Source organism: Camelina sativa, chromosome 13, assembly GCF_030686135.1.
Source record: "Camelina sativa cultivar CO46 ecotype springtype chromosome 13, ASM3068613v1".
NCBI lineage: Eukaryota > Viridiplantae > Streptophyta > Magnoliopsida > Brassicales > Brassicaceae > Camelina > Camelina sativa.
Window position 1 is genome coordinate 7,337,142 of NC_141892.1, and position 27,249 is coordinate 7,364,390.

The 27,249-nt window shown below is 32.1% G+C and overlaps 5 protein-coding genes and 2 long non-coding RNA genes across 26 annotated transcripts; 4 read left to right on the top strand and 3 right to left on the bottom strand.

Moving 5' to 3' along the window:
- The first annotated feature begins 1,250 nt into the window (after positions 1–1,250).
- On the top strand, positions 1,251–2,725 carry LOC147929277 (uncharacterized). The gene is made up of 2 exons (XM_087480554.1): positions 1,251–2,249; positions 2,342–2,725. The coding sequence occupies exons 1-2, from the start codon at positions 1,251–1,253 to the stop codon at positions 2,723–2,725; spliced, it is 1,383 nt and encodes a 460-aa protein (XP_087336680.1).
- Positions 2,726–3,204: 479 nt separating this feature from the next.
- Positions 3,205–3,961, top strand: LOC147929278 (uncharacterized). Its single transcript, XR_015577439.1, has 2 exons — positions 3,205–3,332; positions 3,683–3,961. It is a non-coding gene; the product is annotated as an uncharacterized LOC147929278 (long non-coding RNA).
- Positions 3,962–7,172: 3,211 nt separating this feature from the next.
- On the top strand, positions 7,173–12,240 carry LOC104735878 (uncharacterized). Of its 14 annotated transcripts, none has more exons than XR_015577486.1 (8): positions 7,173–7,413; positions 7,930–8,401; positions 8,806–8,866; positions 9,111–9,215; positions 9,315–9,551; positions 9,670–9,868; positions 10,127–10,198; positions 11,762–12,240. It is a non-coding gene; the product is annotated as an uncharacterized LOC104735878 (long non-coding RNA). The 14 variants fall into 14 exon arrangements; XR_015577490.1 differs by having other exon boundaries at positions 9,678–9,868; XR_015577485.1 differs by having other exon boundaries at positions 7,236–7,618.
- On the bottom strand, positions 7,481–9,789 carry LOC109124755 (myb-related protein 1). 5 transcript variants are annotated; one of them, XM_087480344.1, is made up of 7 exons: positions 9,655–9,789; positions 9,353–9,564; positions 9,188–9,264; positions 8,942–8,999; positions 8,751–8,835; positions 8,602–8,671; positions 7,481–8,428 (listed from the first exon to the last, which is right to left on the bottom strand). In XM_087480344.1, exons 2-7 carry the CDS (start codon positions 9,558–9,560, stop codon positions 7,718–7,720), a joined length of 1,209 nt encoding a protein of 402 aa, XP_087336470.1. In that variant the 5' UTR covers positions 9,561–9,564; positions 9,655–9,789; the 3' UTR covers positions 7,481–7,717. The 5 variants fall into 5 exon arrangements, with proteins under 5 accessions (XP_087336470.1, XP_010454049.1, XP_010454050.1 ...); XM_010455747.3 differs by having other exon boundaries at positions 7,481–8,446; XM_010455748.3 differs by having other exon boundaries at positions 9,353–9,568.
- Positions 12,241–12,563: 323 nt separating the features above from the next.
- LOC104735882 (uncharacterized) lies at positions 12,564–14,169 on the top strand. The gene is made up of 6 exons (XM_010455749.3): positions 12,564–12,809; positions 12,933–12,983; positions 13,083–13,134; positions 13,527–13,585; positions 13,724–13,769; positions 13,918–14,169. The coding sequence occupies exons 1-6, from the start codon at positions 12,741–12,743 to the stop codon at positions 14,040–14,042; spliced, it is 402 nt and encodes a 133-aa protein (XP_010454051.1). The 5' UTR covers positions 12,564–12,740; the 3' UTR covers positions 14,043–14,169.
- A 652-nt stretch (positions 14,170–14,821) lies between these two features.
- LOC104735883 (uncharacterized) lies at positions 14,822–17,101 on the bottom strand. 3 transcript variants are annotated; one of them, XM_010455751.3, is made up of 3 exons: positions 16,873–17,101; positions 15,930–16,347; positions 14,822–15,847 (listed from the first exon to the last, which is right to left on the bottom strand). In XM_010455751.3, exons 2-3 carry the CDS (start codon positions 16,125–16,127, stop codon positions 15,086–15,088), a joined length of 960 nt encoding a protein of 319 aa, XP_010454053.1. In that variant the 5' UTR covers positions 16,128–16,347; positions 16,873–17,101; the 3' UTR covers positions 14,822–15,085. The 3 variants fall into 3 exon arrangements, with proteins under 3 accessions (XP_010454053.1, XP_010454054.1, XP_087336471.1); XM_010455752.3 differs by having other exon boundaries at positions 15,930–16,291; positions 16,873–17,097; XM_087480345.1 differs by lacking the exon at positions 16,873–17,101 and having other exon boundaries at positions 15,930–16,463.
- Positions 17,102–21,358: 4,257 nt separating this feature from the next.
- LOC104735884 (NAC domain-containing protein 87) lies at positions 21,359–23,475 on the bottom strand. Its single transcript, XM_010455753.3, has 3 exons — positions 23,009–23,475; positions 22,465–22,745; positions 21,359–22,198 (listed from the first exon to the last, which is right to left on the bottom strand). Exons 1-3 carry the CDS (start codon positions 23,208–23,210, stop codon positions 21,671–21,673), a joined length of 1,011 nt encoding a protein of 336 aa, XP_010454055.1. The 5' UTR covers positions 23,211–23,475; the 3' UTR covers positions 21,359–21,670.
- Positions 23,476–27,249: the final 3,774 nt, after the last annotated feature.

Consider the following 27,249-nt stretch of genomic DNA (forward strand, 5'->3'; position numbering starts at 1 on the left):
TTACTTTCTGAATTATACCCTTATTTTTTTTTGTCAAGCTTTTTCATATGTGAAAGTTTAATAAATTTTATGGATATAAAATCATTAACAAAATATTGAAAGTGTTTATTTTTAGGTATGAAGAAAAAACATATAAAGGCAAATTATTTAATTGTGGAAAAAAAATAAAGGCAATTTATTTAAAAATAGTTATGAAAGATTTTGAATTATGGCGCGCATAATTCATGGTTTTAATTTTCTCATCTAACGGTTTTTTAACGATACTATTTTACCACTCATATTAAGTATACTTTTCAGCCTTTTTCATTGGATCAACGATTTTTCTTTAACTTTTTCGAAAAAATAGATACGTACTCAACATTTGTATTGAAGGTATATCCATTTACATAAAGAATCTGAATTTATATACTACCATTTAGCAATTCTTGTGACGGTTTATATGTTTACTTAAATATTATTAATTAAATTCAAAACTACATAAAGAAATTAGTTCAAAATAAGTACATAATATTTGAGTTATGGTGGTTAATTTTTCCATCTAACAAATTTAAAAGATATTATTTTCGTGCTCAAATTTAAATAGTAAATACTCTTAGTATTTCCTATTACTTTTCCAATTGATCTATAAACAAATTAAATTTAAACATTTATCGGAAAAGTGAAATAAAACTCTCTTACTCAATGATCAGTAAATACTCGCTTTATCTTAAAGAATTTTGAATTTAAATATACCTAATTAGTAAATTGTACCACTACTATGATATCTTATTAATTAAGAGGGTGTTATTGGATTCTAATTTATCAAAAAAAACTTTGAAGACTTCAACAAGATCACCAAAAATGAATAAGTAAAAGATTTTTAATGATCTATTTAAAGAAATTAAAAAGATTTTAAGGATTGATATAAAGTAATATATAGTTTTGTTAATTGGTTTTCAAAAATCTTGTAAAATGTTCCAAACAATCTCTGTATTTTTGTGATACTTTCCATGACTTTATTTTGTAAAAAAAGTGTATAAAACCATGAACTAATAAAATAATAATTAAATTCATCAACAATCATAGATTCTTTTGTTTTAGTTGAATAACACAAAATACAAAGAAAAATACTATTGAATTCATTAACAATCCTATATTTTTGGAGATGGTCTTATACTCTTCTAGCACTAATTGGACTTATGACGCCAAAATACAAACATTATCGTATTGATTATAATAAATGGAATCATATAACATAACAAATTATATTAATGTGTGTTCCTAAACAAATATTTTGTGCGTGTAATGTACCAATAAGAACTCATGTTCCATTTGTTCCTTCTCTTGGAGCTTGGGGAAAGCCTCTAAAAATTCCTTTGGATTTAAAAGATCCAATCCCTGAATTTTTGCTTTCATCCGAGAATGCAAAGATCACAGGTAATGTAAGTCCACCTTTTGACATACTTCCACCAAAGTTCAAGGAAGATGGTCAATTGCGGTTCCCATGGGCAGCAAAGATGGACCCAACAATTCGCAATCTTTATCGTACAACATCACCAACTTATTTGGAGGATGGTACTCCCATGGTCGAGATTCCTAATCATGTTTTAGTGCAGGGATTAGAAAATCAGAAGGAATTTTTGGTTGGTCAGTTTATTAGATGTTATACACCATCTGGAGGTGTCATACATGTTGTTGCTAACAGGATTTGGGGTAAGAAGAGTAAGATCTTCACTCGTAATTTAGGTGACTCCTCTTTTCTTTTTCATATCCCACATGAGTCTACTAGAACTTGGGTGTTAGAGCGTGGTCTATGGCATATTGATGATTGCATTATGTTTGTGGCACCTTGGACTCCTACTTCTTCTTTAGCTTTTCCTGAGATCACTTCAGTTCCGGTATGGGTGACTTTAAAGAACAGTCCAAGCTGTCTTTATTCAGACTGGGGAATTAGTTGGATAGCTTCAGGATTAGGAGAACCCATGCTAACTAACAAACCAAGGTTGGATCCAACCCTGATGGGTGAGGCCAAGTTGATGGTGGGAGTGGAATTAAACAGGCCTTTTCCACATAGAATTGCATCTGCTGACAAGTTAGGTAATGTCTCAATGGTAGATGTTGAGTACTCTTGGCTCCCAAAAAAGTGTGATAAATGTGGTCACCTAGGACATAAAGAAACTAGATGCCTCCTTCTTCGCCAGTCCAATACTGTCTCCACTCCTTCAAAGGGTTCTCCCTCAGAGGTTGTTGCACCAGTTGAAGAGCAAACTGTTGTCTCCCCCCAGCCAACTCCACTCGCTCTTCTCAAAACGTTCTGATAGATATTGTCTCTTCTTTAAGTCACTCTCCTTCTATATCGGAGGATGGACCATTGACACCAACTACCGTTGTACATGGTTTATCTCCTTCTAATGCGTCTTTTAACGCCATCTCTTTTTCCGCTACATTGGCCTCTTCAAAGACTGCACCAACTAAGACTTTTTCAATGATTGGCTCCCCTCCGGCTATGGATACTATAGTTACTCTTACCCAACAAGGTTTATTGGTAACTGAAGTTGCGCAAGAGAATATTTTTGGGAGCAATACATTTGCTTCTTTAGATACATGTTTTGAGATGGGTGACTTCTCTCTAAGGACTCGAGGAGGGAGGTCAATCAAACCTACACAAAAAGTTCAAGAGAATGAATGGACTATGGTTGGAAGACATGGCAAACGTGGTCGTGGTGGCCGCGGGGGTCGTGGTTAAGCATCATAGTTCCTTGATTTCTCTTTCTGTAATCTAGAATACACTTGTGTGTTCTTATCCTTTTAACTACTTTCAAAAACTATATGACCTCAAAGTCAAATCCTTGTATTACCTTTTATGCATTTAATTTGAAAGCCTTTTAACAAAAAAAAAACAAATACTAGTTTACCTGCAGTATATTAACTGACAAAAATATTTGTGTTAATTTTGTACTTGTCAGATATATCCTATTCCTACCATTCATTAATATTTTTTTTTTTCATTTAATAAAGTCAAAAGATATGTTCAAAATACTAAACAAATGTCAACAACTTTTTGACTCAAAACAATTTTATTAGCATAAATGGAAAAACATTTAACAGTAAAATTAAACAGATTGGGAAATATGAGATTACCCAAGAGTAAGATTAACTATATTTTTTTTTTCTGGGCAAACAAGTAAGATTAACTATATAAGTGGAATTTCTCTAAAAGACTAGCATAATCTTATTCAGTTAAATTTATACAAAAAAAATTATTATCATCATGGGTATCACAAAAGCTTTGGTGATTTTTCAACTTGTCATATTAGCAGTTTCGATGTCCAACCATATTGTTATTGCCTCAGGTATATTTTAATCTTTTGTGTTTGTGATTTTGTGTTTGTGATTGTGATATTCTAATAATCATAACTTTTGGAGTCTATACAAAATTCTAAATAATGTATGGACATGTTATACGTAATTATATATACAAAGATACAATACACATACTTGCATATACATAAAAATTGTTATATTCTCTGTTCAATTTTTGAAAAATGGGCCCTAATTACATATAATTTTTTTTGAAAATTATTTATGAACCTTAAAATATATTTAATTTAGTATAGCCAGGTGCAAATGCACTTGTTGCACATGTCTATCACTGGCCATGCATATATATATTTTAATATATATTTTTGGTGGTTTTGTGTAGATGCACATATCAACAAACTTCCCGATAATTGCATTCATGTCTGTACTAAAGGACATGGGTATTGGTCACGAGTAATATATGGGTCACGAGAATGTTTCGCAGACCGTACTAAAAGGGGATACCACAACAGAGATTGTGTAAGCCAAGGTATCGTAGATCATTGTTGTTGTTTTTAGTCCCCTAATGCTAAGCAATTCAAACGTTGTATTTATACAATTATAGCATCAGACTTAAGAGTATCGTGTCAATTTACAATAATAAAAAAGTATTGTTTTTTTATATGCCTTCGCAATCAAACTTAAAAAAAAATAGTGGATATGAATCATATGATTAATTTTATAACAGTAAAAGTAACATTACCCCGAACAAAACACTGGACTACTTGATGGTCGTGCCTAAGTTAGCCACCGCCACAGAAGCAAGATTAGCTCCCAAAACATGAATTCAACCGCATTGAATCTCACTTCTTTATTTGCTTCTCTCTTACAAGCACGTTTCTGAGTTTGATCCAAAAAATGCATATGTGGTAAGATCTATTTGCATCACTAATTTTGATGTTAAGTGAACTGGAGAGTTTTAACTTTGATGGCTAATGAGAAAATTCTCCTTTGCAATTTGATCTACTTGGGGTAATTCTCCAAGTCTCTTCTTCTATTTGATCTCTGCTAAAAGTTAAAACATAATTTAGTTCAAAAAATTGGAATCGATTTAGCTCGTCTAAAGGCAAACCGGAAATTGCAGGAGTTGGGTTTTAATCATTCAGAAGCTTTTGTAAGGAAAACACTCTCAGAGGAAAAGAGGGTTGTCGTTTAGTTTGTTGAAGAGTTTTAAATATTCTGTTTTCCTACTTGTCCTGTTTCGAGTTTAAACAAGTACGTAAATTACATTATGGCCTTGTTCAGAAGTGAATCGCTGTCGCAGCCACCAGTGACCAAAACTATGCTTTTACTTTTCTTTCACTCCTTCTTCATCTTCTTTTCTTCTTCTTCATGCCGTTGCGACTGAAATCCAATCTGGAGTGGCCAGATGAAATAGTGACACCACATATACCTTTGTTTCGAAGGAGCTACTGTCGCTTGTTTGAACTATGTACAAAGATCTACGGAGAAGATGATCTGAGAAGATATTTTGCAACCTAAAAAACATTTGAGGTTTAATTGGGAATTTGCCAGTATTATGATTTTACCCTCTTATATATTAATAATTACAATATGTTGTTGTTACTAAAAGAGTCGATGGTTTGAGTGGTGCAGCCAACAAAAAATACGTCGATCGTCTATGTATTTTGAAATGCTGATCAAGCCAATAAATGAGTTTTAATTTACAAATTTTGTATTCTATTTTCAACATAGCTACCGCTGTATTATTTGTTTCTAGAGTGTTGTTCCAGTTCTATATTTTCTTATTTTGAGCAAGCAATCTTTATGGTGATTTGGATTTTTTTTTTTTGGCTCTGTTTTAACTCTTATTATTATTATTCCTTTTTATTTGTTTGTATTTGAAAAATTGGAAGAGCTATACTGTTTATGAAGACAAAGGGTCGAGAAGCGTCATATATTTTATTACATCGAACGGATCAAAAAGCGTTGGCCATTTTAATATGTATAAATAATGAGTGAGTGTATTCAACATCACATTTTAAGTGATTTGTGTAAAAGTTATAAATCCTATGTTATTCAATCATGGATTTTAAAAAGTCTCATGAAATCCACTGTTATTCAATTGATGATTTAAAAATCTACTTTGAAATCCACTGTTATTCAAAACAGTTTGTGGATTTGGATTTCAATAAGTTTTAGGGATTTTGGAGGACTTTGGATGATTTTGGAGGATTTGTTTAGTTAAAAATACAAATATACAAATCTTATGGTTTTAGGTGGGATTTGAAAGAATTTTACCATAAATCATATCAACTCCCCTAAAATCTATCAAAATTCCAAATTTTCTAAATCCCATAAAATCCTCCACAATCATTGTTTCAATACACTCCCCTGAGTTCTTCAGAATGGTTTTAAATCCCCTATATATTAATAGAGAAGGACTTTCACCAAAAAGCTGAGGTATCGCGCTTACAGAGCTCTTGTACATTTTTTAATTAATGTCGTTACTTCTTATTATTATTTACATAAATATGCAATTAGATATGAGGTAATGTTTTTTTATTAGTCTTTAAAAATGAAAGATTTAATACACTATTAAAATCCAAAATATATTTAATTATCACTTTCATAACTTATTTAATTATTAAAAGTAAATTACATTTCACAAAAAATTATAAACTATTTATTTAAGTTTTTGAAATGCTAAAGTTATTCTCCTATTTTGAAAAATTCTGATGACTATTCAACTATATTTATTAAATTAATTGAATAAATTATTAAAATAATCGTAAAAGTATATTACATACCACAAACAATTTAAACTTATTCACCTATTTAACTTTTTGAAACGCAAAGCTTATTCTCCCGTTAAAAAAAATCCAATAACTATTCAAGTATATTAAAAATTAATTACCACAATATAATCTTAAAAATAAATAACATTTCACAAACAATTTTAAATATGTTCACCAATTTAAATATATGTGACTCAACAATCTTAACATGATATTTTGAAAACCCTAGACAATCATTTTTCCCTATAAGTTTTCACCAGAACTACATTTTTTGATTATTTACCACTTTTTATATATTTTTCTCATTGCATTTTTAGACTTAGGATTAGTTTAAATTAAATCAATTAGTCTAAAAAATATTGCTTTATCTATTTAATGGCATAGTGATTATAGATAACAATGTGAAACATAAAATATGTAAATTTGATTTTAGAAACACAAAAAAAAACATCAAAACTTTCTCCACCACATTGAAATTCTTTTTCACGTTTAAATAGTTCACGGATGAAATGTATTTTTACACAAAATAAACGAAAACTTGAATAAACGAAAAATAAACTTTACTTACAGATTTTGTTTAGACAAACGAATCTTAAATTTCAAATAATAATATTATTCATAATATTTTATTTGAATCAGATTTATTTTGCACTATGTGCGGGTTGGTACCTAGTCTATCCTTATCAAGGCCAGCTAAATAGAGTTACTAAATGATATTTATAGTCATTTACAATTAATGTTTTTGAAATCATATAAATATTATATGTTACTAAATAAGTCAGTACGTATATTCAAACAACATAATATTCAAATGAAACAACAACAAAAAATGTAATATGATATTTAATATTTTAACTAAAATCACACGTAAAATCGCAAATAGATATAACAAAAAAATATTATCTTTTAAAGTATATATGTTGTATATCGCTGAGTAAAATAAATTTAATATTTATATAGATATATACTCAAAAATTGAAATGATTATATTCGAGCTCAACAATTTCTACTGATAGGAAATATTTTATTGTACAAATTCTAGTGTGTAAAAAAAATTAAGAGCCTACTAAAACTTCAGGGACGAAACGTGACATTGGAAACAAATGAGGTAAAAACTCGACCAAGATCTACCAGACCCGACCCGGTTTGAAAAAAGGCGTCGGACAATCCCACTATCTTCTCGCCTCGTTGTGCAGCCGTTCGTTCCTCACTTTCCGGTTTCTCTCCGATTTGCTACGATGCGTCCCAGACTCTCTACTCATGAGGTGTTCTGAAACGCATTATACGCAAAGGCATCGATGATCTCTCTATCTCTGCCTACACATGTGTAGTGTAGGCATGTTTCTTACTTTGTTGATGTCCGAATTTGATTGAAAGCACGGAGCTTTTACGTCCTTATGAAGTTTAGTAAATTTATCTGTATTACTGTATATGGTGGAGATGAGATCATAGCTAGGCAAATCAATAGTGTTGCACAAAGCTTCGACTAATAATTCAATCTTAGACGAATCTCTCAAGCTAACAAACAAAGCAAATCGAAGGTTCTCTTCTTTGAGGCTTTTTTTTTTTCACTTTCTTTGTGATCGATCATAAAAAGGTTGATGCTTGATGCAGTCTTTTATAGCCTTCTTAGTTTCTTCTCAGTTCCAACTAAAACCATTCAAATCAAACTGTTTCGTTGTTGTGCCATAGTTTTCGTCGTGTGTGTTAAGATCTAGCGTTGTTCTCGTGTGTGTTTCCATCTTGCAACCTTCACCATTCTCGTTGAATCTTTCTTGTGTATACTCACTGTTGTTGCTACTCCCTCCTCTGTGTTCATGTTGTAACCCCACTCCTATTGACAATCTTCCAGGGCTTCTTCTTGAAGACGAGATTCTTGCTTCTGCGTTGCTGTTAACCATTGTGGAAATATATGGTTGTGGCCTGTTATTATTCTCTCTGATGCTTTCTTCTTCTGCCCATGTGAGCTCCATTCTATGGAAGAATGGTTCTTCCATTACCTCTTTCTGCTCTGAAGTTGAATCTCCGATGTATGTTCTTAGTCCCAATCTGTTGTTCTCAAGCATCTTTGGTGCTTTCTGGGTTCCTTCACTTGAGGTTAGGCAACTGTCAAGGGAGGAGTTAGGCGGATAATTAGTTGTTTGCATCTGTTGTTGATGGCGTAGCTTCTGCACTTCTTTCGGTTCTAGGAAACTAGAGTCTGGATATTCTGCTGACACTTTAGATACTAATTCTGAGAGTTGAGCTTTTGTTGCTTCGATCCCAGCTGCGCCTAGGTTCTGTCTTCCAAGAGTTTCTTGTGCTTTCTCCAGGATCGACTGCAGGTACTTTCCTTGAGCCTCTATCCTGAGCTGCAAATGTCGCTGTACCTGACTCAGTATAAAATATTTTTAATGAAATTGTAACTAAATGCTTTGTTCTCTCTGTTTCTATATGGTAGTTCTAGCTTCTATTGATGGCTGCTCTATTATACACTATACTTATGATTTTCATCGATTTATGTGTGTTTTTAACATTTTGATACCTCAAGCTGCTCGTGTAGCCTTCTCTGAACTTCTATTTGCATTTGAAGTGCATCACTTATAGGCAAGTTCCTGAGTGCACAAAAATATGTCATTTTTTTGAAAATGCAATACGTTAGAATATGTAAGCAAATAGCCATAGATTTCTTACATGCTCGGCTGTGGTCCAATGCTTAAACTCTCACTATGACTTTCCTCTGCTTCAGGGAGGTTTTCTTCTACCATGGTCATCACACCTAAACCAGGTTACTTTAGTAACACTTGTAGGTAATATTTTGGAGAAAGGAAAATGAGTCTTTAGATTGAATTCTTTGTATTCGAGTATTGAATAACTAAGCTTACTTGTCTTGTTTAAACTGCTGTTGGCTTGTCCATTAAGATTCTTGCTCAGCCTATATTTCTGGTAGTCAAATCAGGAAATCAATAACCTTTGTAAAAGCAAAAAACAAAAAAAAAATATTACAGATCTTTCACTTCTTGACATATCGTCATTTTTGTTTTTCTTTAACAGTTTTTCTACCAAGCAAATTCATCAACGTTGAGAGCTGATGAGTTTAGGCATGCATGTTTAAAGTGTTGATAGATTACCTGAAGATGACTCTTGAGATGGTATAAGGTAAGGCCTGGAATACCCATGACTTTCATGATTGTCTTAGGAGTAGCTTCTGCAGAAACAAAAGTAGACACATTAATACTGATCATGTCTAAAAGCCAGGTTGTCAAAATGGTTCATTTGTTAATAATATAACGTACTATCTCCTCCTCCAAGCTGGTTGACCGCTTCAACAAATCTCTCGTGAAGATCTGGAGTCCATTTTAGTCGTGGCTTTGCATCGGTTGAGAGGATGAGTCCAGAATCTCCTGTGCCATTTCCTCTGAGGAATGGATGCCTTTCAGAAGGAATGGGCATTCTCGATGAAGAGAGGATGCTCTTTCCTTGGTGCTGGTTGTGGTAATACATAAGTCTGTCTTCAAAATAAAATAAAAATGTAAATTTATTCAGCTAGCAATACGGCATTAATAATGAGTGTAAAGACCAAATGTTTTTCTTTTACCTGACACAATCTTAGTTTTTAAGTGCAGCCTGCTGCTCTCAGTTCAGAAATACACTATGGTCTGCAACTCCACCAACTTGGGAAGATGTCTTTGCTGCTTTCCTTATTTATGCTCTTTTTCAGGCCGGGTCTCTCAAGAGTTAAAAGTCTTTGCAACTTTGCTTTATATAGAAAGTTGAATGGGAAAAAGGCAAACTAGAGGATGATAACTAAGGTATGGAATATGAATAACTGGTCCAATCGTTGCTTTGTTATTTGTGTTCTTATCGTTTATACTGTAGGTTGTGTGCTTAGATTTTTTTTTTCATGTTTTGATTCCTCTGGACTACAACTTTTCAGTGCAATTCAAGCCTTGCATTAGATACCAGAATTGATCCAAAATTAATGCATCATATGCGCATTCTTTCACCATTCTGGTATATGAAAGTATCTTGTTCTCCAAATCTTTTTGACAACTTTTCTACTTGGGCAGGGGAATTCATTCTTTTTCCTTATTCCTCAAATTTTTTCAAAGTCCACAGCTCTAACCTCTCTATCTCTTGAGGTATATTCTCAATGCTTTCCACTTGTCTGTATTGTTTTTGTTCCTACTTGAAAGTCATTTTTTTCCAGTCTCTAGATACATCTTTAGTCTAAACATTTCTATTGAAACTTTAGGATAGATTTGATCAAAATCAACAATGGCTTATTTGGCCATGTTTCAACAGTTTATAGTGATTATATTTGTATGATTTTATGATGAAGAATACCCAAATATGTTTCATCATTGTTTTGTCTTGAAAGATAATTGAGAAAGCGAATGTAGAATATTTCATGCTGTCTCCTTCAACAAGTGTAGTACCTATTCTCTCTAAACAGTACAATATTAGTGGGGGACCCATAGCTCTCATTCTTTGATTGGCACAACTTATTTGGCCCATCTATGCATGTGTTATCTATGTATGCATATATGTATGTATTTATGTGTGTGTGTAACGTTTCCTGTCTGTTCCAAATGCAATTTAACATGTCTTCGGTGCAATATTTGTATGTTTATGTGTGCATATGTATAAGTTCGTGAAGCATATATGCATCTAATGTTTGGCTGCTTTCTTTCTTACAGTGTACTTCCCTGAATCTCTGTAGTGATGACTACGTCTCTAAATTCCATCATCGATCATATTGTGGTGTTGGATCTGAATTTGATTTTGACTTCACAAATAGATTTCTCCTGCCTGATTAAGTATAAAGATACTTTTCTATATGATATACAGCTATATAGAATAAGTTCATAGATAAAAGATATATAAATATAGAATTCTGTGATTGCCAAATGCTGAAGTGATGGCTTCTCTATGTGCAAATGAGAATATATCCACTATCTAGTATAGCGTCTCACATATCTTAATGAGTTTGATAGATGCCTTACAAAAAATAAATAGAAAAACTAGGTGAGAAATATGGTCTCTTGTTTTAAAGGAAAATGTCAAAAAAAAAAACACAAATCTTATGTTCCTTGAATGATATCTTTGCATTTTTTTCAATCTTTTTTTTGGTGAAATCTCATGGTTCTGATTTCTCATCAACACTTTATTCTGTTTGGTGAAGAACCTTTTCATAACCTTCAGTTAAAAGTATTTGAGCATATTGCCAAAATAGTTGATTGGCATGTGGGTGGGAATATGCTTCCACAAAGAGAGGCTTCACATTGTGTGCTCAAAAGTCTATTTTGATGAAGATTAGAATACCATTAAAAGCAAATTAAACCATGTAAAATATGTGTTGGAACTCTTTTGATTAATTTCACTTTCACCATATATTTATAAATATAATTCTCTGTTTTGTATCAAATGTAGTTTCAGAAAAGATCAAATTTTGAGTATGCTTTGTGTTTTTGCAGAAGTAGAGCTGAAATCATTTTACTACATGTTATCGCCTGTTTTATAATAGTTAAATTGTAATCACTCTTTCCTTTACTTTGCTGATTGATCGTTGAAAGGTCACTCTTTTAAGTAAAAAATAAACAAAAGAGTGATATAGAGTAAATGTTCTTCCTTGTACGTTCATTTCCCTTTGACAGATTCTTTGTTCTTATTTAATAACTTTTTTACTGTTTGATCTTCCGTAGGGAGCATAATTCAACACATGGGCTGCATCGTGGGGTTGTGATTCGCTTAATCGAACAAGAGAGTTGGATTGGATTACATAAAACAAGAAGAAGCAGGAAATGACCGCGGAGGAATTATATTCTTTTGCAGAGAGTAAAAAAGTGGGTTTATGAGAGATTCCAGAGAATGAGAATATGAGAATCCAAAACTAAAGAAAAGCTTGGTGAGTCGCATTCTCAACACTCAAGCATCTTTATTGTTCATCTCAACCCAAAGACTATTTCGGGTCTATTTCTTTCCGGTTTTGTTAGTCTCGTTTTTTTATTATATGTGGGATATTTTAGTGAATTGTGATTCTTATAAGCAAAGCACAACAAAAGAAAGATTGTGTGTTTCACCACAAGACAGGTGATGTCTGCATCCAACCGAAAGCAAATGCAGCAGTTTTGTGAATTTTGATTTTAATATTAGTATTGAAACAATTGTATATAAAACAAAATGCGACTGGCTGGCTTAATTCAACATCTCGTATCCATTCTTATAAAAGAATGATTGTCTAGTTGCAAGTTGGTAGTATACATTCTTGTTTTCCTTCTTTTTTTTCAGTTTATACATCCTTTTGTTCGTATACTTTCTGTTATATTCGTTGATTTATATACATTTTATTTCATCAAAAAGTTGTTTATGAAAACCCTTTGGGAACATGGAGAAGTAAGATTCCTCATCATAAAAAAAACTTGGATAAGCAAAATTGCAAAAAAAAAAACAAACCACCTTAATTTAAACCGGTTCTGACCAGATTCTTATTTATTGTCTTCACAGTTTCCCGGTTTGGATCGACTCGGTTTGTTTAAAGATGACGTGTCGACGGATTAGTCTTTCTTGTCGAATTCACAGAGAGAGGGGGCGAAGCAAAATAGTAAAACAATGGTATAAACCCTACGGACCCCCAAAAAAAAAAAACAAAAAGTTCTGATTTAGGTTTCTTGAGCAAGGAAAATGACGGATTCTGGACATGAGATCGAAATCAGATGCCATCATTGCGCTGGCCCTCTTACGAAAAATCTGGTATTTTTTTTTTTCCAAATCTTTGTATATACAGATTGCTGAAAATTTTGGCTTTTCTTTGTTTTTTTGTAGAGCAAGATTTGTTCTTTATTTTTTAATAAATTGGAAGTTGACTGATTTCAGGAAACCAGTGATTGGACTGTGGCTCCGTTCATCAGGGATAGCTTTTCTATGGTAAAATAATTTTTTGGGTTTTTTTTTAGGAAGACAAATTCGAATCTTTTAGTCTAAACTGTAGCTTTTAAAGCTCTAATTTTTATGTTTTTTTTTTAGATTGGATCAGCTGTTGGTGGTACTGCAAGTGCATTCATTGGGTTTAACCATGGTATCTCTGATTTTAATCTCTCATTGATTTGTTATCTTCTTGTGATTATTGCTTTCATTTCTCTGAGTTTTGTTCTTCTCTTGTTGATTGTGTCTGCCTGTGTAACCAACCAACTTCCACCTTCTAATATGCGCTAGTTATGAGATTCTTGTATGACTTGAAGAAACAAAGAGTTTTGGAGTGTCTTAGAATGTCTCAGAAGCTACGAGTAATCATAGTTTATCTAGTCTGTCCCTGAGTGCATTTGAATCCACTGCTATAACAATCGACATTCTTTTATCAGTATTTTGTTATCTAGCTATGTTTTAGTTATAGTGGTTGCAGTTTAAAGCTTGCTCGAAAGAGTGTGAATCTATATGTACTTACTTTAATGCTCTTGTTAATGGAAACAGCAATGCCAATTGTACGCAAGTGGATAAAAGGACCCATGTGGTTACATTTTCTTGTTGGGGTAAGTTATCAACAAAGATGCAGAATTTCATATTTGTGTTTCATATTCCAAAACTTGTTAAATACATAAACCGTCCGCGAAAAAGACCAGTAAAATTGTTTAGTCAATTGATGTTTCTTCGTTTTGGTATCGATGTAGGCACCGCCTGTTATAGTTCTTTCATCAGCCTGTGCTGGACTAGCAGGTTTGAGATCTTCTTCTCCTCCTCCTCCTTCACTGCTTTTTAAGATCGTGGAACTTAAGTTCCTTTTGATCATACAGGAAGAATGAAACCAGTATGAAACCAATAAGCCTTAAATTCTGCATCTTTCTTTGTGTTTGAATGTTTGCAGGTGGCACTGTCCCGGCACTGGCACAGCTCGCTTCATCTTCATATCGAGCAGCAGTCCATTCGTCTCAGCCACCAAAGACACAAGAGAAGAACAAAATTCACAAGTCTACAACTTCTCCTCTGTAAAACACACAGCACATCACTGTCTCTTGTTCATTTTTTCTCCATTTTGTATGTCAATCTTTTGTTTGAGAGAGAGCTTCTTGGTGTAAATACTTCTGTTTTATACAAAACCCTCTTTTTGCTTAAGAAAGATTGAGCCATCAAGATAGTCATGGTTTTGGTATCCTTTCTGGTCAATCTCATAAACACACACATAGACAGGGATAATTTTTGTTGTTTGAGGACCTGTGGGGTTTCTTAATGATTTTTGAAACAGTTTTGGATCTGTTTTGTTAATATGTTTTTACACGAGGGTAGTCCTGGAATTTAGTGGATTAGGGTTAGGGTTTTGGACCAAAGATATTATAAAACTCAAGCAACTTCGATTCTATGAACTTAAAAACTACTTGATCTTATCTGAGCTGAGAAAAAGGGTTTATCGTTAGGGTTCTTGATTTTTTCCGGCCAACGAGTAACCCCATTGTCCTTCCTTTCTCGAGGAGGGTATGGTCCGGCTGCTCCGGTTACGAAAGAGTTTCGATTGAGCCTAAATCGTTAATCTCCCCCTTTGTTTTCTGCGATGAAGACTGCTTGCTGCCTGAGCGCTCGATTTACTCGCCGCTGTGATGGCTATTGCGAGCTTTAACACCCCCCCAACAACAATACATATTTGTTTTCGAAATTGTTTTTGATTTGTTTTCAAAGGTTTCTTCTTTTTCTGGGTTTTTGTTTTTGTCATCGACGATACGAATTTGTTGATTCAAGGTTTTGTTTTTCGGTCCATGGTTTTGTTTTTACTAAGCTGAAGAAAATATCAAATATGTTTATAGCCTGAACTGCAATACAGAGTAGGATTTAAATTGGTCTACAAAATTAATACAAAAACTGCCTATTGCTTCTGTTTATTATAGTGTTCGAAACATTCTTGATAGAGAGAAGATGTTTAAAGATTTTGCCTTTTTGTTTTTGGGTTATAATGGCTTACTGAATGGTTAAAATAACGATTAGATGCAAGTAAGGGTTATAGAAGAAAGAACCTAATAGAATCGGGCAATGTTGGTTGGAGTCTAGGAAGAAGATAAGAAGCTTATATTCAAACAGCAGCGTAGTTTTCCCCATTTCTGGCTTCTTCTCGTAATGTGTCTTCTTTGATTGTTGCTATTGCTAGTGTTACTTGCTGTCTCTGGCCTTACAGCTGCTGTGTGGCTTCTTCTGAGAGATCTCAGAGCCATTTGCAATGTTTCAGAGGCTATCAGTGGCTGCTCCATTGTTTCAATGGTGTTTGAGCAAACAGGACATAGTGGGTCTCGGGTTTGAGTTGTTGGAGTCACTTTGTCTAGGCATTCGATATGGTAGACGTGGTGGCAGGGGAAAACACCAGCGGCTGGCATATCTCTGGATCTCAGTATCTTGTTTGAGCACCATGGAGATTTCTGTGATAAAAGCCTCTTGCAAACCCTGCATCTCTGGTGTGTTGGGGATTCTGGTTCGAAATTTGGGTTTTCGACTTCTGTTTCATTGGATCTTTCTACATCCAGCAACATTGAGTTTGGTGATGCTTCATTTGCTGGTGAGCCTTGATGGTCTCTCGTGGACATCATAAGACTCAGACTGGAGTCGGGATTTGTGGATGAGTCTTGTTGTGTATTATCAGGTTCAGGATTCTCAAAATCTGAAACCGGGTTGCAGAAGACTTGAGAGTAAGAGCAGTGAGTAAGATTGTAGGGCTGCTTGTTTGGGGTTTCCCATGGGGCAGATGACTCTGGGAGAGACAGCAAAGACCTAAAACTCGTTGAGATGGCTGTACTGTCTCTATCAGAACCATTCTCCTGAGACAGTGACATCACAAGGTTCAACCGAAAGATGAAATCATGAATAAATATAGTGGAAATGTAAAGAAGACTAACTTACCTCATTCAAGCATTGAGGATTTGAGCTAGCTGGTCTTGCCGGTACACCATTATTAACAATGCAGTGTTTCTGTTCATTCCCTCCAGAAGCAGACGATGTTGAATCCCATCTTGGCGATTGCTGAAATCTGAATTCCAAACTTTTCCTTTGTCTACTGCTCGAGGACAATGCAAAACCGTCGTGACCCTCATCGCCCATGTCCTGTTTCAAACCATCTCTAGTATATCCAGCAGGTGAGAAGCTGAAATTTGTCCGCCATTGCAGGGCATCATCTTCCCTTCCTCTTCGGGGTGGTGATGATTTTGTTGTAGTAACAAGTGGCCTTGAGGCCACAATACAACAGAGTGCACCCGTTTTGAGCTCTGTTTGATTTTCACAGCTGTCAAGTCCAAACGATACTGCCAAAAGGAAGAGAATTCTACACAAACAAGGATATCAGCTAAAACCAAAACCCTTTTGTAACTTTGTAAACACTGTGGAAAGCCGCCGAGTCACTGATTGTAATCTTAATTATATATGAATGAAATTGTTGATTATGAAGCTAAATCCCAGAATTTAGTGATTACTAAAGAATTAAGAAAACACTTGGAGCTGTACAAGAATCTGTAGCTAAGCTCTATCAAAACACCAAGTTTATAGTAAAAGAATGTAGTCACAACCGAGTTTAAGACAAAACACTAACTAAATTCATAACAGCTGTTTTTGAGCTCAAATGTAAAAACGGGAAAACAGCTGGAATTGAGATAGCAGAAAAAAAAACTTAAGCCAGCCATCATCACAACTCACAAGTGAAACAAGATTAAGCATCACTCTTTAAGGTACCAAAATAAACAAAACCCTTTGCGAGGAAGATGATCAAGAGTGTCGGTGAAAGCAGAGGATTTATACAGAAAAGGATAAAAAATTTGGAAAAAAAAGAAGAAAATGGAATACAAACACACACCTTCAAATTGGAAAGTGACAATCTGGGTATGAGATATAAACGGCGAGAGCTGGCTCAGAGGAGAGTAGTAATCAAAGAGCGCACTTCTTCTTCTTCTTTATTTTTACTTTTTTTTCTCTGTCTCTTTTTGTTTTTTGAAAGACGACGACGACGACGACGACGGCTATATGATGACTTATGTAATGAGAGAGATTGGCCAATTATTAACCCATTATTATTAAATCTATCTAATCCTTTCTTTTCCTTTGTTTATCATTTCAACTTTTTTTTCCTTAATTTAAAATTTTATTGTATTTTATTTCCTAGAAACATATTCTATAGTGCTTCTGGTTAATCCACTTTCAAATTATTTTTGTCGTTTTTTCGTAGTACCACTTCTAAAAATGGGAATCATCATCACTAATGGTTTGGTCAATATGGTTATGATGTGATTTGTGGTTTACCTATTTGCTTTCATTATGATGATATACACACATAAAAAACTATGTTCATTAGGATATAGATTAGATAGTGCTTACTCTTAATATTTGATCTTAAATCAAAATCTACTTTCAGGCCTCCTCCTAGATGCAGTAGTTTGCTAATCTCCTCCTCACAGCAATTAACGCCTCTGATTAATAATTAATCAATCAATCATTCGTTAAAACTCTTACTTTATAACTTTTTCTTTCTTTTTTTTCACTTGCTTTGGAAAACAATTTGTCTTTTTCTTGCTGAAGATTAAATTTAACGTTAAAAAACAAAAAAAAAAAATTAGTGGCTCTTCACCAAAAAAAGAAAAAAAAATTAGTGGCACGTAAGATTCAATGTCTGTGTATATAAAGGCAACGAAATGAACTAAAAGAAGCCCATAGACTTGACATTAGTGTTAATTAAGGCCTTCATTTGTCAAACTCATGGGCCATTTGCATAGCTGTTTTATTGTCTTACATGCTCGATCTTAGATAAAAGGTGAAAGCCTATGCGACAAAATCAAATGTTAATATCGTTTGTACATATGTATATGGTTGTTTTTTGATATTATAACTTTACAAAAATATGTAGTATGAAATCGTATTTTACAGTTAGTTATGAAAACAAATCCGCTGTTAAAAAAAACAACTTCGTGAGAAGAAAGAGACAACAAAGGAAACGAGGCGATAGTAATCATCTAGAAACCCGTAAAAAAGGGCAAGAGAACAACGCAGGGGGGTTACCGGGTTAGCTTTGCTGCAAGTATCGATCTAAATAAAATGCTTCGCTTTTAGTGGAAAGTTTTGTTTTTATGCGCATTATAATAATATCCTCATCACATTCATGCATTTTTTTTCCCCCCAAAACTAATACTACTATTTTATTCATATCATTCATAAAAAGAATAACATAGGACATGAACCAATTATATAATCTATCAATTTCTATTTAGAGTAGCCCACTTAAGGTATAGTAAGCCCTTTTGAAAACAAAAAGGATAAAGAAAACTATAGTGGAAATATGAAGAATAATCTTACATATGAAAAGGAATAATTATTCTAATTGTGGAGAAGATATACGTAGTTAATTAACTTGTAACTATTGTAAAGCAATTATAAGTTTATGATCAAATACAAGTCCAATTTGGAACAAAAATAACAATAATCAGATTTGTGTCCTGAATTTGAGGTGGAAGAGACTCACACGCTTATTTTCAATTTCAAATCATCTTAGTACAATGAATCCAGAGAGACATCATTTATTTACGTACGGTTAACTGAGTTGTTATTATATATAGTCCGTTAAATGATTATCTTATCTCTCTATATACGAACTTTGAAACTTTATTGAGAAACAGTTAAAGTTAATAAAGGGGATAAGAAAATCTATAAAATCAAAGGGTATGTAATTTCTAAAGGCATGGCGTTATGTTTATATTTTATATAGAAAAAAAGATGGCTAGTTACACGAAGTATTGGTGAATATATGGTCACACATGCCAAGTATATTATTGTATACTTAACTATACAAAGTATATGTATTACATTGCCACATGCATGAACTATATAACGTTATGCGGTCAACATCATAGACATCTAATTCAGTACACCGGTTAATTGACTCCAGCAAAAACCAACGTTGACTCCGGCGAAGACCAACGTTGATTCCGACGAAGACCAACGTTGACTCCGGCGTTGACCAACACTTAAAAAAAATTCTAAATTAAAAAAAATATTATTATAGTAAATTATTTATGGGTTTTCATGATTAAAAGAAATTTTCTATTCAATATCCAAATATTTTTTATATATCTCTAATATATTTAATCTTATAATTAATTACTTTTTATTTTTCAAGCTAAAGTAAATAGTTAAATAAAAATCATTTATAATTATTTTCAAGATAAAAAAAAATCATTTATAATAATCTTCAAGATATAAAATCATTGATAATGATTTTCAAGATATAAAATCATTTATAATTATTTTCAAGATAGAAAAACAATTTATAATTATTTTCAAGATATATATATATATATATATATATATATAAATCTCTCATAATCAAATTATTTAATTACTAAAAAATCAATAAAATAAAATTCAACTACTTTCATTAGAAAATAATATGCAAAATATTGAGTATATGACTCTTTACTCTAAATTTTGCATGGTAAATGTTATAAAAAAAATTATACACTCTTTACTTTAAAATTTACATACTCAAAATAACATATAAACAACAAAAAATTAACAATATTTACTTCTAACATATGAACATTTTCATTTTTACTCTCTTTTACATAATTACAATATGTTAAATTAATTTTTAGAAATTTTTTTTAAGGTTTGGGTTCTCTATATTACATTTAGGATATATTTAGGAAATATATTTAAAATATCTTTAGATATTGAATTAACATATAAACAACAACAAAAGAAATTCACAATATTTACTTTTAACATATGAACATTTTCATTTTTACCCTTTTTAACACAATTACAATATGTTAAATTAATTTTTAGAAATTTTTTTAAGGTTTGGGTTCTCTAGTTTATATTTAAGATATATTTAGGAAATATATAAAAATAATTAGATATTGAATAGAATATTTTTTAATTAATAAAAACCATAAATGATTTAATATAATAATTTCTTATTTTTAATTTTTAATTTTAGAAATATTTTTTGGTCAACGCTGGAGTCAACACCGGTCTTCACCGGAATTAATCAATCAGTGTACCAGATTGTATGTCTATAATGTTGAACACTTAACGTCATATAGTTCATACATATGACCATGTAATACATATATTTCGTGTAGTTGAGTATACAATAATATAGTTAGTATGTGTGACTATGTATTCACCTATACTTCATGTAGCTATACGTTCATGATACTTTTTATCAATAAAGCTTTACTAAGATTTTATTATATATTCCTTTGGTGTTCTTCAGATCGGTGCATTTGTCGTTTTATATATATATATAGAAAAGAATACCAAGAATTCATAACAAAGAATATTATAGTACATGATCAAGTTTCAACCAAAAAAACAGATCTGCTGCCAAATCTTAAACACAGATCTGCAGCCCAATATCTTATTCTATGTAAAGACTAAAGAGTAAAGACAAGCTTTGTTGCTTCGGTCCCGAAGAAAATATACTCCTAATTAAGATATTCTATAGATGTACATTTATTTATTACGGTACTAGTAGTAATAAATATAAAAAAATGACAAGTGCTGAATAATGTAAAACGTACTAAAACTTTCAAATGTTAAAAAAAAAAAATAGGAAAACGTAATGTGATTGATCATCGATGTAATTAATAACCAAGTAAGTTCCTTAAGACATAAGATTTAGGGATCTGGTATTGTATTCTTACAAGAAACCCATATCATTAATCACTGTTCTTAGTTGAAATGTTTTTTCTTTATGTTTATACTAAATGAAATACATTAATATATATAGTGTGTCATACATTCATAATAATCTAAATTATTGGGCATATGAAAAGGCTAATATGCTGCCCAGATTCGGGGAACATTCACATGCTTCATGAGCTGTGTTTATTTCTTCTCTCTCAGTTTTTTAAGATTCCATCTACTGTTACTGTATATGCATATTTTCTATATCAATCTCTGAAAACGTTATATATGTTGATTTTTTTTAGGTTTTTTGGGTAAACATTATGATGAATTGATTGTTGAGTGATTACCAATGACACAAAGTAAAGCTTCGTGAGAAGCATTTACTAACATTAGTGGCGTACTTATGTTATTATCCGAATTCAAATGCAATTTTATATTGTAACTTATCAACCGTAAAATAAACTACAGTGCCTGACATTCACGTACGTAATCACCATCATTTTCTTCTGTTTCTAAATGGGAACGTTTCTACTTGAGTTTGGATGGTATGTATATGTCAACTTGTTATAAATGTGAAATCATATTTGCATAGCATTAGCGTAAGTGTAACCCAATTGCAATTAGTATGAGTATATCAAATTGAACTAACAACGCTAGAATATATAAATATCGTAAATCTTAATAATTAAAATTCTATAAGAAACCATATAAAGCTAATTTATACCGATACAGTTTACATTGAGATATAACATATGCACTAAAAAATCCCAACTTACCACAATCTTGTTTTTCCTTTTTTTCCCCCACACTATATATATAAGCTAATCAAACAATCAACTAATTAAATAATATCAATGAAGTGAAAATAACTAGGATTAACCCTCTAGTAAATCCTATACGTATATGTATATTAACTACATGATTTAAATCCCAACAAATATACTCTTTCACCAAAGTTAAATAATCAATTATTAGTCCCATAAGAACCCCCTCAAGTCACATAGATCTTCATACGACTTGCTACCATTCACCATTCCCATCATCCCCATCTCCTGTTTCATTACCGGACCCGAAGACACCTCCGTGGTTGCTGTCGTGGTAACGTTCACATCTGAGCTAAGGCATGTTTCTTGAGATACACTAACAAGCGATTGCTCCATCTTGATCATATCGTTGTTGTTGTTGTATGTAGAGCCCGAAGCAGAGGCAGAACCAAAACCCTGGTGGTTGAAGATTGACTGGTAAGAATTGAAATGATGGGGTTGGATTGGTGATGAGATATCGTAAGTTGGAGGGTTGATGGGTTTGAAGTTGGGTTGTTCGGTTTGACTTGTAAAACTCGGATCTATGAGAGGAGGAAGAGATGAGAAGTCTAGGAGATGATCAATGTTCTCTAGAGAATCCATCCTTGTGAGATCTTCAATGGGTATTCTCGTCATTGGTTGGGTTGTAGTAGAAGGATTGTTCTTGTGAAAAACCCTACACACGACCCATTCGTCCTGTAATCAAGATCATAAACAAACAAACGTATATATTAGATTTTTACTTTATTTTTGAGTTTGGGATTCAATCTTTATTTGGATATATGAAAACGAATCAAACTCTTTTGAAAAGGACTTATATTTTCCACCAAATTTAACAAACTTTTGGTTTAAGAAAACTACGAATAATAATTATAAAAAATCTTAGAGCTTTCATCTTTTGAAATCGATTTCAAAAACACTTGAGAATATATATATGGAATTTTAGAATATAATGAACTTACCCTTGCAGATTTGGGGAGATTGTGATACGAGTATTTGCCTTCAAGACGATACTCATGCATGACCCAATTAGTCTTTTCACCTCTTGGAGCTCTTCCTCTATAAAACACAAGTGTTTTCTTCATCCCAACAAGACAACCTTTGCCTTTGAAGATCTCCTTATCCTTCCCGGTCGCTTTCCAATATCCTGACTCGGTCGCACGGTTCGTCCTCATCCCGGTCGGATACTTCCTGTCCCTTTGACAGAAGAAGTAGAACTCTTTCTCCCCCATCTTTGCCCTCTCTATATCAAACAAACAGAAAACAAGAATCAGAATATTGATCAAGAAGCCTTTTGTGTTTTGAAATGGTCAAAGAAAGATTGAAATTTGTTTGGCTTTGAAGTTTTGAAAAATATAATTGGATCAAAAACAAGCTAGTTAAACCTCAAGAATTGATAAATCTTAATCAAGAAGCTAGAGCCTTTTGTGTTTACACTTGGATGGTCAAACAAAAATCGAAAAATATTTTCTTTTCTATTTTTGCAAATATTGAACTACAACTTACTTGGCAAATCCCAAGGCTCGCACTTGTTGAGATCAGCTTCTCCCATGGCCACAGCCGTGAATCGGCTGTTTAAAACCTTCTCCTTGAGGTAGTATGTAATGATCTCTTCGTCTGTTGGATGAAACCTGAAACCAGGTGGCAAATAAACAAGCTCTTCACCTCCATGATTCAACACCACGCCTTCTTCGACCACAACCGCCATGATCACTTACTTTTTATATGTAACAGTAATTCTATATACTTTGAAAGATTCAAGAAACAAGAACAATATATATTTTTTTAAGAAACCCAGAAATGTTTGTAAACAGTGATATGCTTGTTTCAGAGAGAGAGATAGGATCAGAGAGATCCACAAGAAGAAGATGAAGAAAGAAAAATGAAATTGTAGAAAGCTAGCTGGGAGAGAATCTTTTAGGCAGTTAAAGGCAGAGAAATAAAAGTATTGAAAGGGTGGAAAAATGGCTTTTAAATAGAGGAAATGGAGGAGCTTTTTTTGTAAATAACTAAAAGATAAATATTATTATTGTTTTTTTCCTTCTTCTTTTTTCCTTCTTTTTTGGTGATTTAGATAGATACGTAGGCTCCAAGCAACTTCCTGAATTGTTGAACAAGTTTCACATAGACAACAATTCGATTATTATTTTGTTTAAAAAAATATATATAATATATTAAACCCAAAATCAGTCGTTGATAATACATTTAACAAACTGTGGAGATCAAAATTATTCTTACAAATAATTTTTGGTACACAAATTTGTTTTGAAGTTGAAAACGTCTCCATAGCTAACAATGATTATACTTAATCTATACATACATAAAGTTAATTATATGTTGATTGTCTTCATTTCATAGCTTAACTGGTTTTAAATACAAAAACTGTGGCTTCTCAATAAAAATACAAAAACTGTGGGGAAAGAACGCTTGGAATAATACATATCAAACAAAAAACGTGTTGAAAATATAAATTCACTAAAAAGAGTTATAAGTTGTAACTTTTTGATGTGTGGACCCGTCATTAGTTCTTTATTTTAATTTGATTATTATCATTATCCTTTCGAAAGAAAGCCCTAATAAGAAATCTCATCTTTTTCTGTAGTTTAGTTTTATATATACTTGAGTTTCATATGTAATCTAAAAGTTGTATACAGTATAATCATCATCCGTATTATTCTATCGTTTCTATAAAGTCGAGAAAAAATAATATGGTTATAAAGTATACGTTTTCGTGTATGTTAACTGTAGAGAATATATAATTAGCTGAGTATTATTAAATTGGTTAGCACCGCTTCCTTCCTCTACTCAAAAGGTTGAGGTCTTTTTATGTGGTGTTTGTTTTATCCTTTCCAGTGAAGCCGAAGAAAGACGAAAACTATATTAGTTAATCAACTGGTAGCAGTGTAGTTTAATCTGGATTTCATTTTCTATTAATTAGTATGTGTTTATTATTCCATAAAGACAAAAACATCATACCAAACTTGTAACTTGTTGCAATTCATATAGTAATAACACGTGATACATATAATTTATTTGTATGATTGCTTGAAATCCGTGAAATAATTAGCTATAAGTTATATAAGTTGGGTAACTAACCTGAAATTATCCCAAGTCGGTGAATATATTATACTGTATTGACTACTAGTCAAGCTCAAGTCGCAAAGTTCTTGACATAAAATCACACGATCGAAGTTAAGATTTTGCATATATTTTGTAAACTCGGTAGAATATGTTAAAGAGAAATACCAATATAATGGACTACTCTACTCTTGTAGAAATTTTAATTAGGTCATAGCATATATATCGACGTCAAAAACAAAACATAAATTAGGTCATGTACATATATCATCAAAATAGAAAAGTGTGGCTGTGTATTCTAAGTGTTTACTACATCGTCTTGACTTTTTTTGGTGTGTAAAATACTGAGATTTAGGCTGTGAATGGAAGCATAGTATTAGCAGAATTGACAACAAAATTATGAATAACGCACATATGTGGTTTTGCATTAAAAAAATAAAAAGAAGAGAAAGTGCGTTTTTTTTTTATGAGAAATTAACTTGGACCGCTATCAAAGTTCACACAAGTTATTACCCAACGGGACAGATGAAATACGCACTGGATAATATATTTATTTATTTTAATTAAAAATAGTATATAACTGTTATTATTTCTCCTACATATATACTTTTTGTCACGGTCTCAAGACTATCTATTCTTATCATTGTTATATAATATTAAAATAATACTATTATTATTATTATTATTGGATAAATATTGAAAAAATGTAATATTTTGGTATATTTAAATTGTTAAAACATATTATAAAAATTGTTTCTTAATTTAATAATTTTTTTCAAAGATTTCTTTCAATGAACACAAATTTACATGATTAATTTAAATAATTTTTGGTCTTTAAAATTAATAAATAATAGATGAAATTACTATTTATTAACAATGAAGAAAACAATTCAGTTTATGATATATTTGTTTATAAACTTTATTTATAAAATGTATTTATTATATATAATTATCAGTTATTAATAAAATAATATGAAATTCGCACATCAAACAAAAAATTTACCAATCAAACAATTTTCAATTTTGTACATCAGACCAAAATTTCCTTGAATTTAATGAGAAATTAATGGCACCTTACTTATTAGACCTAATCTCCAACCAAATTAACTGTATAATTGTCTTTACTCGTTATTATATTGCACAGTCTAGTCTAGAGAATAGTTCAAATATGTTCTATGACCGTTCATCCTTTTCTTGAACAGTCTAGTACTACTATACATATTGCAAAGTGTTGTATATAATAGGAAATCCAAATTTAATTACAGTTATAAGAAAATTGTACATATATATTTTAACAAAGAATAATACTAATTGAAATATTGCTTTATATATTTTTGTACGCATATTAAAAAGTTAAAATACATTCTATTTTCCAGCCTGTCATTGTGGAGATAGTTAACATGCGACAAATATTATTAGTAATCTTACACATTGCCGACTCAGATCAAACTGGAAAGTCGTTTTAGTCAGCACGCTGTAACGAATCACAGACTAGTATCCAACATTTTGAAAAATTAATTACTCACTAATTCATATTTATTGCATCTTAGCTCATTAATATATTAGATATACTGTACTAATTAATTTTAATTTTTTTCGTTTGATCTGTTCGTTTTATTGACCGACGAACTAAAACATGTCCCAGAATATGCTATAGATTAGGTATTGACATTAAATTGGTTGAATGTAGGATATTTACTAGTTGAATGTAGAATATTGTGCTTATATATATATGTGACATCACATATATATACAACAGCACAAAATATACTAGTTTTGTCTCACATTAGAAAATGCAAATTTTTTTTTAATCACTGAGTTGTCAAAAATATATATATATATAGTAAAGTCCAAAGTTTCAAAATACATGTTGGCAGTATATGTTTTTTAAATTTTTTTTATCAGAGTGTCGGAATCATAAGATTGTTTTGTTTTGTCTGAATGTTATTAGTCCGTAAATATCTCGGTTAAACGCGTCTGTGATCACATAGGGAGCATATATTAAGGGAAATGGATAAGACTAATAATTCAGATTAAGAAGATTGGTTTAAAAATATATAATGATGTGGACCGAAAGATATGGAATGAAATCTGGGATTAAAATTAAAACTAAATACTGTTTTCTTAATTCCTTCTTGCTAATTTTTATTTTTTCCTAGAAGACGTGTGGACCCCTTTGGAGGGAGCAATTATAATATGTATGTGGGTGTAGCTTAAGAAGGTTGACTTTTGCTCCCCGGAGACGAGACTGCGAAGCCAAGGAGCAATATCATTGGTGGGATGAGAGCTCTTTGACGTCAACTTTGACGTCATCACTACCCCTTTTCAACGGATCTTAATGGGCGACGTGGACCCACCACAAGCCGTTGAGATGTGCGGCCCGAGATTATTTTTTCTTGTATTTTGTTTGTTAATTTGTTTGTCATGTTTATGATAATAAAATAACTATATAAGCTAAAAGTTTTAAAAAATATGTTTATATCGTCGCTTCTTTAGTGTATATACGTAATGACTATTTATTTGATGATAGGAGTCACAATATAGTGATATGATTTAACACCAGCAAATTAAAACTTTCCGTATATATTTGTATATGCTAGTTGTTAAAAACATATACAGTATGCTTGTATGTATGTAAAGTTGGTGTAATGTGAATATGTATATAGCCA

Excerpts from the sequence above, each read along its gene's own strand:
- LOC104735883 (XM_010455751.3), bottom strand. The coding sequence starts at position 16,127 with ATGGGCGATGAGGGTCACGACGGTTTTGCATTGTCCTCGAGCAGTAGA. Across the intron at positions 15,848-15,929 it reads ATCCTCAATGCTTGAATGAG|GAGAATGGTTCTGATAGAGA; the intron begins GTAAGTTAGTCT and ends TCACTGTCTCAG.
- LOC104735882 (XM_010455749.3), top strand. The coding sequence starts at position 12,741 with ATGACGGATTCTGGACATGAGATCGAAATCAGATGCCATCATTGCGCT. Across the intron at positions 13,135-13,526 it reads ATTCATTGGGTTTAACCATG|CAATGCCAATTGTACGCAAG; the intron begins GTATCTCTGATT and ends TAATGGAAACAG. Across the intron at positions 13,586-13,723 it reads GGTTACATTTTCTTGTTGGG|GCACCGCCTGTTATAGTTCT; the intron begins GTAAGTTATCAA and ends GTATCGATGTAG.
- LOC147929277 (XM_087480554.1), top strand. The coding sequence starts at position 1,251 with ATGTGTGTTCCTAAACAAATATTTTGTGCGTGTAATGTACCAATAAGA. Across the intron at positions 2,250-2,341 it reads CACCAGTTGAAGAGCAAACT|GATGGACCATTGACACCAAC; the intron begins GTTGTCTCCCCC and ends TCTATATCGGAG.
- LOC104735884 (XM_010455753.3), bottom strand. The coding sequence starts at position 23,210 with ATGGCGGTTGTGGTCGAAGAAGGCGTGGTGTTGAATCATGGAGGTGAA. Across the intron at positions 22,746-23,008 it reads CGAGCCTTGGGATTTGCCAA|AGAGGGCAAAGATGGGGGAG; the intron begins GTAAGTTGTAGT and ends TGTTTGATATAG. Across the intron at positions 22,199-22,464 it reads ATCTCCCCAAATCTGCAAGG|GACGAATGGGTCGTGTGTAG; the intron begins GTAAGTTCATTA and ends TCTTGATTACAG.
- LOC109124755 (XM_010455747.3), bottom strand. The coding sequence starts at position 9,560 with ATGTATTACCACAACCAGCACCAAGGAAAGAGCATCCTCTCTTCATCG. Across the intron at positions 8,836-8,941 it reads CAGCAGTTTAAACAAGACAA|GTGTGATGACCATGGTAGAA; the intron begins GTAAGCTTAGTT and ends AACCTGGTTTAG. Across the intron at positions 8,447-8,601 it reads GGCTACACGAGCAGCTTGAG|GTACAGCGACATTTGCAGCT; the intron begins GTATCAAAATGT and ends ATACTGAGTCAG.